The 12,058-nt window shown below is 46.1% G+C and overlaps 1 protein-coding gene across 5 annotated transcripts in view; it reads left to right on the top strand.

Moving 5' to 3' along the window:
• RAPGEF1 (Rap guanine nucleotide exchange factor 1) overlaps positions 1-9,832 on the top strand; it is a 215,100-nt gene extending 205,268 nt beyond the window's left edge. For all 5 annotated transcript variants that reach the window (XM_068248875.1, XM_068248873.1, XM_068248872.1 and 2 more), the window contains 4 exons: positions 2,210-2,311; positions 2,399-2,496; positions 4,628-4,756; positions 8,824-9,832. In XM_068248875.1, coding sequence (XP_068104976.1) covers positions 2,210-2,311; positions 2,399-2,496; positions 4,628-4,756; positions 8,824-8,974 — 480 coding nt within the window. In that variant the 3' untranslated portion in view covers positions 8,975-9,832. The remainder of the gene's footprint in view (positions 1-2,209; positions 2,312-2,398; positions 2,497-4,627; positions 4,757-8,823) is intronic.
• The last annotated feature ends 2,226 nt before the right edge of the window (positions 9,833-12,058 follow it).

Raw genomic sequence — 12,058 nt, 5'->3', positions numbered from 1 at the left:
CGGGTGTGCTGTACATATGACGGTACGGGTCTGCTGTACCTATGACGGTACGGATCTGCTGTACCTATGACGGTACGGATCTGCTGTACATATGACGGTACGGGTCTGCTGTACATATGACGGTACGGGTCTGCTGTACATATGACGGTACGGATCTGCTGTACATATGACGGTACGGATCTGCTGTACATATGACGGTACGGATCTGCTGTACATATGACGGTACGGATCTGCTGTATATAAGACTGCGCATCTGACTGTATGGACTTGTATTTCCAACTGTACGGGTCCGCTGTATATCCCACTGTACGGGTCCGCTGTATATCCCACTGTACGGGTCCGTACATATGACGGTACGGATCTTTTGTACATATGACAGGACGGGTCTGCTGTACATATGACAGTACGGGTCTGCTGTACATACGACTGTACGGATCTGCTGTACATACGACGGCACGGGTCTGCTGTACATACGACGGTACGGGTCTGCTGTACATACGACGGTACGGATCTGCTGTACATACGACGGTACGGATCTGCTGTACATACGACGGTACGGATCTGCTGTACATATGACGGTACGGATCTGCTGTACATATGACGGTACGGATCTGCTGTACATATGACGGTACGGATCTGCTGTACATATGACGGTACGGGTCTGCTGTACATATGACGGTACGGGTCTGCTGTACATATGACGGTACGGGTCTGCTGTACATATGACGGTACGGGTCTGCTGTACATATGACGGTACGGGTCTGCTGTACATATGACGGTACGGGTCTGCTGTACATATGACGGTACGGGTCTGCTGTACATATGACGGTACGGGTCTGCTGTACATATGACGGTACGGGTCTGCTGTACATATGACGGTACGGGTCTGCTGTACATATGACGGTACGGGTCTGCTGTACATATGACGGTACGGATCTGCTGTACATATTACGGTACGGATCTGCTGTACATATGACGGTACGGATCTGCTGTACATATGACGGTACGGATCTGCTGTACATATGACGGTACGGATCTGCTGTACATATGACGGTACGGATCTGCTGTACATATGACGGTACGGATCTGCTGTACATATGACGGTACGGATCTGCTGTACATATGACGGTACGGATCTGCTGTACATATGACGGTACGGATCTGCTGTACATATGACGGTACGGATCTGCTGTACATATGACGGTACGGATCTGCTGTACATATGACGGTACGGATCTGCTGTATATAAGACTGCGCATCTGACTGTATGGACTTGTATTTCCAACTGTACGGGTCTGCTGTATATCCCATTGTACGGGTCCGCTGTATATCCCACTGTACGGGTCCGCTGTATATCCCACTGTACGGGTCCGCTGTATATCCCACTGTACGGGTCCGCTGTATATCCCACTGTATGTCCCGCTGTATATTCCACTGTATGTCCCGCTGTATATCCCACTGTACGGGTCCGCTGTATATCCCACTGTATGTCCCGCTGTATATCCCACTGTATGTCCCGCTGTATATCCCACTGTATGTCCCGCTGTATATCCCACTGTACGGGTCCGCTGTATATCCCACTGTACGGGTCCGCTGTATATCCCACTGTACGGGTCCGCTGTATATCCCACTGTACGGATCTGCTGTATGTACCACTGGACGGATCTGCTGTATGTACCACTGGACGGATCCGCTGTATGTACCACTGTATGGATCCGCTGTATGTACCACTGTATGGATCCGCTGTATGTACCACTGTATGGATCCGCTGTATGTAGCACTGTACTCTGTTCAGAGTATTCACAAGTCTGTTGGCCCTCGCACCTTATGGAGGTGGTAAAATTGGTCAGAGATGAATTGGATGTATACATGCAGTCTACCTCTTTGCTTCAGTAGATATTAAGCCTGGTACACTCTTTATGATTGGCCAATCACTGACCACATTTACCACCTCCTTGTAGTATGCGGGTCAACAGATATTGAACACTATGAGCAGATTGTGTAGGTAAACCCTCATACTACATGGAGGTGGGGAAATTGGTCAGTGATTGGCCAATCATAATTGAAAGTCTGTACCAGGCTTTAGACTAGATTTTGGCAGATATCCATCACACACCTGCAACCTGTCTACTGCCCAATGCAAACCCCGCCCATATACTGCTCCCGCCTGCGGCATTATGTCTGACATTCCTTGTTTTGTGTTCCGCAGCACCTGAGGAAGCTGAACAACTTCAACTCTTATTTAGCCATCTTATCCGCGCTGGACTCTGCTCCGATCCGCCGCCTGGAGTGGCAGAAGCAGACGTCAGAGGTGAGCACTTACTTTAAAGTTTTTTGTTTTTGTTTTTCTCAGCGTCCTTTGATGTTGGACTAATAAGATTCATTTCACACCCCACAGGGCCTGGCTGAGTACTGCACTCTGATTGACAGCTCATCTTCCTTCCGAGCGTACAGAGCAGCTCTGGGTGAAGTGGAGCCGCCATGTATACCTTACCTGTAAGTCTTCCTTTTCAGTATACTAAGGCTAAGCAGCGGAGTAGCTAATAAAGTGTACCTGTAGTGAGAAAAAGTGCCCCAATTAGGTTCTTACCTAGGTACATGGTAGCCTGTGGATAAACCAGAAGCTTCCAGTCGCCTTCCTCGTTGACGATCTAGTGCTGGGACCCTGTGAAACCTGTCGGCAAATGCTTGTCAACAAAGTTTGGTCCTATAGTGCAGGCGTCTGCGCATTAGCACGGAACCAAACCATATTGTACAGTGCAGCCGCACTCGTTCTTATACGGAAGTGCCGTTGCAAGCTTTGGGGGTCCCAACCCTGGAACGTCCTGGTGAAGGAGGACTGGGGAAGCAGCTGGAGGATTCAGTGGCTTCCGAGGTAAGTATCTTATTTTTGGCCGAAAAAAAACAAAACTCAAGTTTGCTAAAGAGAAACCGTAACCAAGAATTGAACTTCATCCCAATCAGTAGCTGATACCCCTTTTCCCATGAGAGATCTTTACCTTTTCTCAAATGTACCATCAGGGGGCTCTGTATGGCTAATTTTGTGGTGAAACCTCTCCCACAGTGTGATGTCAGCGCCTCACAGCTCTGAGGTACTGACCTCACACTGTGGGAGCCTTGTTGCATTGTGGGAAATAACAGCTGTTTCCAACTGCCAAAAAAAGCAAGTAGCATCTCCTTCCACTGACATCACCTGCCAGCAGTATAAATGTCACCATGTGATAACATTTTACAATGGTCAAACACTGACAAAATCATTTATACATAATTATTCTAAAAATTAAGCACTTTTTTTATTACATTATTTTCACTGGAGTTCCTCTTTAAGTCTATGGTCAGATTTCCGCATTTTATGCACATCTCCTACTTCTTGCACGAGTTAAATCACCTGCATCTGCATAATTAATACCCTGCTACAGATGTGCAGATACCAAACTGCTGGCCATGTGGTTTGTGTTTTGGAGCGGAGTGCTTGATATCTACTTGTATATGGATGTTATATATGTACTTTCCTGTCTCTGGATAGGTGTTTTTGCACCATAGATTTGATGTCTGTCCAGTTTCTGTCATTTTTTGATCTTATAACTTTTACTATTCATCATAGTTAGGCTGTGTTCCATAAGCCATAATCTGTTTACTCATTACTACCTGGAAGTTATCAAATGTACTTTAAGCTGAACCACATCTTTAATTGCATCCCATATAATAATTATCCTCAGTGTAGGGTCATTACAACTCGTTGCATGAATATTCACCCATAAACCTTTTTTTCAAACATGCACCTTTATATTTCAGTTTGGTCAGAACTAAAATATATTAGTTGCTGTCAGATATATATCAGTTGCTGTCAGTTATAGATTGCTGAAAGGACAACTGATGTGCAAGGTAATGTCCATGCGTCCCTATGGCTGAAGTGGGCGATTACAGTATAACTGTGTGCTGACCAGGAAGCTGTTTTGGGGTAATGGCCAATTTCAAAATGGAGGGCTGAGAATTCCATCAGTCACTGTGGACAAACAGGACTCAGGAGAGGAGAGAGCGATTGATGAGTAGACTACACAGGAGGGAAGTATGACCTGTGTATGTTTATTTTACACGTATATGTTTTCTACACACGTCATACTTACCTCTCGTCTACTCATCAATCTCTTTCTCCTCTCCAGCATCCTTTATGTCCACTGGGATCAATGAAATTCTCTGTCCTCCATTTTGAAAATGGCCATTACCCCATAACAGCTTCCTGGTCAGCACACTGTTGAACTGAAAGATCGCCCAACTTGACAGCAACTGATATATACTGTAACTGACAGCAACTGATATATTTCAGTTCTGACAAAATGTTGTCAGAACTGGAAGGAATCGTTGTAAGAAGAAAATGGCGAGCTTATCAGAGAAACAGACCACGAGGTAAGTATGTAATATTCATTTGCAGGTACATCATGTGTTTAATTTAAATACATTGATTTGGTTCAGGTTCACTTTAAGGGGGGAAAACATGTTGGTCTTGAAAGGGTTTAACTAAAAATGGGTATCTTGAATAATTTATTACCTTCTGCTTTTTGTCATTATTTTACTCTCCACTCTGTACTGTGTTGCTAAGTGTCTGTGTGTCTGTCCTTCCCTCCAGGGGTCTCATCCTGCAGGACCTCACATTTGTACATCTGGGGAATCCAGACCACATTGATGGCAAAGTGAATTTCTCCAAGAGGTGGCAGCAGTTCAACATCCTGGACAGCATGAGAAGATTCCAGCAAGTGTAAGTGAAAAACATCCACATAGTCAGTTCACTGAATTACTGGGTAACTCAGGCTGGTCAGTCATGTGGCACTTGTTGGTTAGTCTGTAGGTAGAGAAGGTCTGTGAGATGGGCATGGTAATCAGCTTCAAGAAGAATAAAATTAACATTGATTTAGAATGATATTATTATTATTCTTGATTTATAAAAACCTATTCCGTGGCGCCGTACAAAGTAGGAAAACAACAAGGGGTACATAATGATACAGACAATGATATACATCACATATGGACACTGGAACAAAATACAGAACTGGTGGTTACAGGGACAGATATAACATGATGAATAGAATGTGTAACCGAGTGCAAGCTATGAAATGAACATAAAAATCCAAGATGCAAAAGGATGATGGAGCCCTGCCCTTGCGAGCTTACAATCTAAAGGAATGGGGGGATAGAAGCGGTGGGGAAGTATGCAGTATATCTACAGGCAGTGTGTGATTAGGTTTACTAGTAAGAAGTAAAACTTGACTTGAGGTCAAAGGGGAAGTGGCTTAAATTAGAGTATATGTTTGTCGGAAAAAGTGAGTTTTGAGGGAGCGTTTAAAGATGTCAGATGTGGGAGAGTGGCGGATGTGCTGTGGGGGGAATTCCAGAGGAGGGGTGAGGCACGTGAGAAGTCTTGTATACGCGAATGTGAAGAGGTGATTCTAGAAGAGGATAAAAAAAGCTAGTGTGCAGATGTATGATTGCAGTTGGGTTGGTATCTGGAAACTAGTGAGGAGATGTATAGGGGACACGGGCGTAACAATAGAGGATGCAGCCCATGCTCTCGTGGGGGGGGCTGCACAGGGCCGTTTTTGGAGAGCTGTAGGGGTCGCAGCATGAGGGGAGAGCTTGGTAGCACGTCGGTGGGGAGGAGAGATGGTCACCCCCTCCCCTTTGCGCTCCCCTCCACCATTGAATAAAGTGTATGCAGGCAGCGGGGCAGCGGCAGATACATACCTTCCGTGCGCTCCAGCGCGGCTGTTTCTCCTTCTAGCGTCTGACGCAACTTCCTGTTTATACAGGAAGTCGCGTCAGAAGCTAGAGAGAGGAACATCCATGGAACCCAAGTAAGGTATGTATGTGTTGCTGCCCTGCCCCCTGCATACACTTAATTCAATGCTGGAGGGGAGCGCAAGGGGAGAGCCCGAGGTAAGGGCCCATCCCTACCGACGTGCCACCAAGCTCTCTCCTCATGCTGCAACCCCTCCAGCCCCCCAAAAACCGGTCCTGAGAGGGCCCCAGGGGGGAGGGTGGGCCCACTTAGAATTTCTGCAGGGGGGCCCGGTGGCTCCTAGTTATGCCCCTGATAGGGGAGAAAGATTGTGGAGAACTTTGTAGGTTTGAACGGGATCCACTGGTCAATTGGTAGCCAATGAGGAACTTGACAGTGGGGAGCCACAGAGGAAGACCGAGAAGAGAGATGAATGAGATGAGCAGCCAAGTTCAGTACATATTGGAGGGGTGCCAGTAGGTAGAGGCCTGCAATTGGGTACCCGCAGGTTACCCAAAATGTGGGTCAGGTTCTGGTACACTTTTTTTATTTTAATAGGGGTGCAGGTGATAGATCTGCAGGTGTGGGTACCAGATTCACCATAGTGGGGTTAGCAGGTTACCCAAAATGGGGTTCGGGTACCCGTTCTGATTTAATTGGGTTGCTGGTCTTCGGATGTAGGTACCAGAGTCACCAGAAAGCAGGTAGCGGGGCTGCGGTTCGGGTGCCGGTCTGAAAAATTAGACTTGTGCAGGCTTCTACTGGTTGGTTAATTTGGCATCCACCAAGCAATATATTACAATTGTCCAAGCGAGATATAAGAGCATGTACTAACATTTGAGTTGTGTCCTGAGTGTGAAAAGGTCGATTGCAAGATATGTTTTTTAGTTGGAGATGACAGGAGCTGGTTAGGGAGTGAATGTGAGGAATAAATGAGAGAGATGAATCAGATATTACCACTAAGCACCATACTTTGCACCTCATTGATCTCTCTATTTAAAACTAACGTGAAGTGAGAAAACTATTCAGGTTTGCTGCTTTCCTCAGTAGAGGGAAGGCTCTGGATAGCATAGATCCTCCTCAGTCTCCAGTCAGTAGAGGGAAGGCTCTGGATAGCATAGAGCCTCCTCAGTCTGCAGTCAGTAGAGGGAAGGCTCTGGATAGCATAGAGCCTCCTCAGTCTGCAGTCAGTAGAGGGAAGGCTCTGGATAGCATAGAGACTCCTCAGTCTCCAGTTAGTAGAGGGAAGGCTCTGGATAGCATAGAGCCTCCTCAGTCTTTGGTTTAGTCCATCGTTTCTGATTCATCCTGGGGATACTTATTCTGCCAATTAGCTCTTTTATACAGGTAATTTAGAACTAAAGGAGTCCCCGAGTAGTTTCAAAAATGAATGAATCTGTACTGCGCCTGCGCTCGTCTTGGGAACTTTTCGAGAATCTGTCAGGAACCGGCCCCGTGGCACGCCTGCAGATACAGTTCCTGACTGCGGGTTTGACCAGATCGAGAGGGGAAGCAGCCTTATTCAAGCTAACACAAGGCGTCGCCCCTCGGAGCACTTCTCACTGCCACCACTAACTGCTGCTAGACACCTCAACAATTCCTACTCTACTGTCAAGTGGTCTGCACTCCAGGGTTTTCGTATTTGGGTCAGCTTTGCGCTTAGGCCAAATACGGGAACTCCACACACACAATACAATCGTACAGTAGCAAGGCACAATCAGGCACTGAACTTGTAACGCAAATTACACTGGAGTCTCTTTCTAGGCTATGAGACGTTAGTACATCAGACGTTAGGCTTATTAAATATTTAATATTCCAAAAAGTGGAGCAGTGCAGACAAGAATATATACAAAGGGATTTACAAAAACAAAGTAAAAAATTACAAAGATACACAAGAAAGTTTGCATACAAATAAAAACGGGAATAAATGTTACCAGTATGAGGTCTAACTTGGTCGTAGGAAGACACAAATTTCTGATTCGCTCAGGATCATCTCTAGCAATGCGCTACCTCCAAGAGAAGATGATTTGTGAAGGTCTTATGCTGGCTCTTATATGCCGATTTGTTGCCCGGGGCAATTGATGTTCAGTCCCACAACTAATGCAATTTTACTCATCACCGTCTGCCGAGCCCCCTGTCACATCTTGGCTAGCTGTGACATACAAATTCCAAGGCTTTCCTGTCCCTCTTTGAACTTTGCAGACTCAATTAGTCCGATTGTATTTTGAGAACAAGTATCCTGTTTACACATACAGACTTCAAAGCACTTCAAACACTTCCAGCCCAATATTCAGACCAACAGGTAGCCGATCACCTGTATAGGCTTCAAGGTGGTCGAGTAATTGTCTAATTAAGTGTTTCCTTGTTAGAGGCTAGGTAGACATTTCCTTAATTAAATGTCCAGGTTCCTTTGCCTATTCAATGTAACTGGTCTATTCAATGCAGACAATGGTACCTTCCTTCAGCCAGGTGACCAATTATACCCTGAAGCCAGCTGCCTGACTGGCCTCTTAACGTACATACACATCTGACATAATACACAGCAGACAGAAAATGTGAAAATATGGCTTCCACGAGATACAGTATGGCTGCTATGTTATACACAACCTTACAGAATCTGTAACAAAAGTGCCCCTGGGGGGTACTTACCTCAGGAGGGGGAAGCATTTGGATCCTAATCAGGCGTCCTCCGCAGTAGCCCTGATCCAGTGCTTGGGCCCACGACAATCCACTGACAAGGTGGTCGGCAGATGCACGCAGGCGCAGTATCACCTATAGCATGCTGCAGTATTGACCTTTTGCATCCAGCGCAGGCGCAGTACCATCTTCCCCTCGGGCTCTGGCAGAAATAGTGAAGCCCGATCAAGTCCGCTCTATTTATTTTTTAAAGATTCTTCAAACATTTTTACTTTCTCTTTACGGGTGATTATGTGCACAGCAATTGCTAAAAATGTCAATTACTGTATATCCTTCCTTAACACAGGGAGCTGATTAGGACACTGACTGGGGCCGCTGCTAACTTGTAATAATATTATTCTCTCTCTTCGCAGTCACTATGACATCCGCCGGAATGACGACATCATCTCATTCTTCAACGACTTCAGCGATCACCTAGCCGAGGAGGCTTTATGGGAACTGTCTTTAAAAATTAAACCTCGCAATATAACACGGCGGAAAACAGAGCGAGACGAGAAGACTTAAGCTCCGGAGGAGGCGGAGCCTGCAGAGAGGACACTGATGAGAGATTTCCCCTACCAAGAGAACTCTAGGAGACTGGAGGGGGGGCAAGAGAGGGGGCTGTCCATTGTGTTTACTGACTGTCATTGCCCCCTCCCAAAGACATGGGTTACCCCACCCACTGTTGTCTTATGTCATTGTGTGACCTTTGGAACCGCCGGGGGTCACGCAGATCTCTGTGCCGTGTCAATATGGATCTCCCTGCCATTTCTCATCTGTTTTAGATGGACAACTTACCGGACTGTAGTACGACGGCTACAGCACATCTCTCCATTCATGAACCACAGACTTATGGGACATCAACAAACTAATCTGGACTAGCGAAGTCCATATTCATTGTTAGCCTTTATTTTTTTTTTTCCCTCCATAATTTTTGACTTTGCCAATATTTCCCCTCCTCCCCAGCAGAGGGCAGCAGCGTGCTCCTGTAAATATCAGTATTTTGGTTTAGCAGGGGCAGATAACACGTGATGTACTATTATCTATTTTTTATGTTGCATGTGGCATATTCAAAGACTGAGCGTGTAATGTACATACAGGAGGAAAACGACGAGAGGGACAGGAAGAACTCTATCCTCAGAGGAGGAAGTGGGAGGAGACATGACGGAGCCGTTTCGCCCCCAACAGGTCAAATAAATGTTTTAATTGGAGCTTTGTGCCGCTGCTTGTGTTTTGAGAGGCGGAACTGTGTCCATGGTGACCGCACTGACAAGGCAGTGCCTCGTTCCGTCCCACCAAAATGTACCATTACACACCTTAAGGAAACCATGCGATGGTTATGAGGTTTCAGAAATATTAATTTAAATAAAAAAGTTAAAGTCACTCAAAGTGCTTAATTGAATGTGAGTTTCATAAAGTGATTGTATGCTTTAGCATGGTATCCTAAGGGTGGCCATACATTAGAATGATTACGGGCAGATTCGACCAAGAGACAAATTTATCTCTAATCAAATCTGATTAGTTATAAATCTGTCTCTAGTCGAATCTGCCCATACACTACAGGGCGATTCCCAACCGATTTCAGCATGAAATCATCACGGAATCGGCTGAGCCGTCACGTCCGCCCCGCCGCTGCCCCCAAAATGTATACATGTATGTAGTGTGAGCATTTCTATATTACCTGTCCTGTAGCAGCTTCCGCAGGGTGTCCGTCCATCTCGCCGGGTAAGCAGCATACACGCTAGTGGCGCATAGCATCTGACATCAGACGCTATGCGCCTTCGTAGCGTCAGACGGCGTGTATGCGGAACTCGGCGAGATGGACGGAAACCGCGTGGAGGCTGACACACCGGACAGGTAATGTATAGCTGCCCATGCTACATACATTTATACATTGCGGCGGGGGTCTCGTCGCTCTTTCGCAACTTGGCCGCCGTACCGCCGTGCACCAATTGGATGGTCGATTGGTTGGTTGGTCGGCTAGTGTATGGCCCCCTTAAGAAGTAGCTACTTTAAAGTGGACCTGAACTCTTGAACAGGACACAAGGAAAACAGAGAAATGCACCCTGTGTGTTTTTAAAGAGCCTGTCTAATTCCCCCTCATCTACAAGTAATCACAAGTGTCATTTGATCTCTCGGCTGTGTCAGGCACAGAAATTCGGCAGTCCTCGGCAGACAAAACTAATATTTAAACACAGGATGTTAACCCTTGGTCTGCTTCCATGAAGGGAGAAAGTAGACAAGCTGCAGATTTATTGCAGGAGTTCTGTAAGCTGTAACAAAGACATTTTTTTCTTTAAAGTTTATTAAGTTGTTGCTTATCTTTGAGTAGAGAGGAAGTTCAGGTCCGCTTTAACATAAAGCTGTAGTTATCTGTAGTTGTACCCTTCCAATTCACACTGGCAGTTAGGTCATTTTCCCACTGGCTGCAGTTCAAAACGATTTCCAGATCTGAAACGATTTGCCGATTGCAAAGGTACAATGTTCATACACAGTTGTCGTGGTAACCTTCTTCCACTGATACCATTTCATTTCTACCAATCACTGCATGCAGCATTTTTCCTTGCTGATATAAAGATTTCAGCCTCCAGATCCCTCTCACTTCAGGTTCCCTTTAAAATGAACCTGAGGTGAGAGTGATATGGAGGCTGCCATTTGTATTCACTTTTAAACAATATCAGTTGCTTGGCAGTCCTGCTGATCTATTTGGCTGTAGTAGTGTCTGAATCACAGCTGAAACAAGCATGCTACTAATCCAGTCTGACTTCAGTCAAAGAACCTGATATACATGCTTGTTTAGTGTCTAAAGGTGGCCATACACTTACAGATTTGCAGCCGATTCAACCATCAGATTTCTGTCAGAAGCCTGTCAAGTCGAATCTGACAGGAATCTATCTGATGTGTGACACACACTAGGAACAGATTTGCAATAGATTTCAGAATTAGATCGATTTTCAATAGATTTCCAATAGATTTAAGTGCATTATTGCACCATTAGATCCAATGCAGCTCTATGGGCCATCGATCTGCTGCCAGCAGCAGATTGACCTAGATTTTCCATCCTGTCAGACAGATCAAATCGATCGAAATTGATTGAAATCAATCGATTTGCTGATTTGAATTGATTTCTGATCGATTCTATTCGATCGATCGACAGCTGAAATCGACCAGTGTATGGGCCCCTTAAGTGTAAAATTATTCGAGTCAGAGAGAAGAGAAGCAGGACTGCCAGGCAACTGGTATTGTTTAACTACCCTGGGACCGCCTAACGCTGATGGGCGTGGCCACGGCGGCAGCCCCAGGACCGCCTAACGCCGATTGGCATCAAGTCCTGAGGCTGCAGTTTCCCAGGGAACGGCTGCGCACATGCAAGATCGTTCCCTGCCCGTTCACGGAACCGAGGGTATTTGTAAACGAAAGGGAAAAGAAATCCCCTTTGTTTACAACTGTACAGCGCTGTGGCCCCCGGCAGCGCTGTACGAGATCAGCGATTCCCGGCCTCTGATTGGCCGGGTAGCGCCGTCCTCATAGGCTGATGCCTATGAGAGGCGGAACAGGACGGATCGGCGTCCTGTTCCAATTCTGAGCACCAAGAGGAGGGAGAAACAG

This window comes from Hyperolius riggenbachi, chromosome 8 (genome assembly GCF_040937935.1).
Source record: "Hyperolius riggenbachi isolate aHypRig1 chromosome 8, aHypRig1.pri, whole genome shotgun sequence".
In the NCBI taxonomy this organism is placed as follows: domain Eukaryota; kingdom Metazoa; phylum Chordata; class Amphibia; order Anura; family Hyperoliidae; genus Hyperolius; species Hyperolius riggenbachi.
The sequence above is the reverse complement of the archived record's forward strand: the minus strand, read 5'-3'. Positions and strand labels throughout refer to the sequence as shown.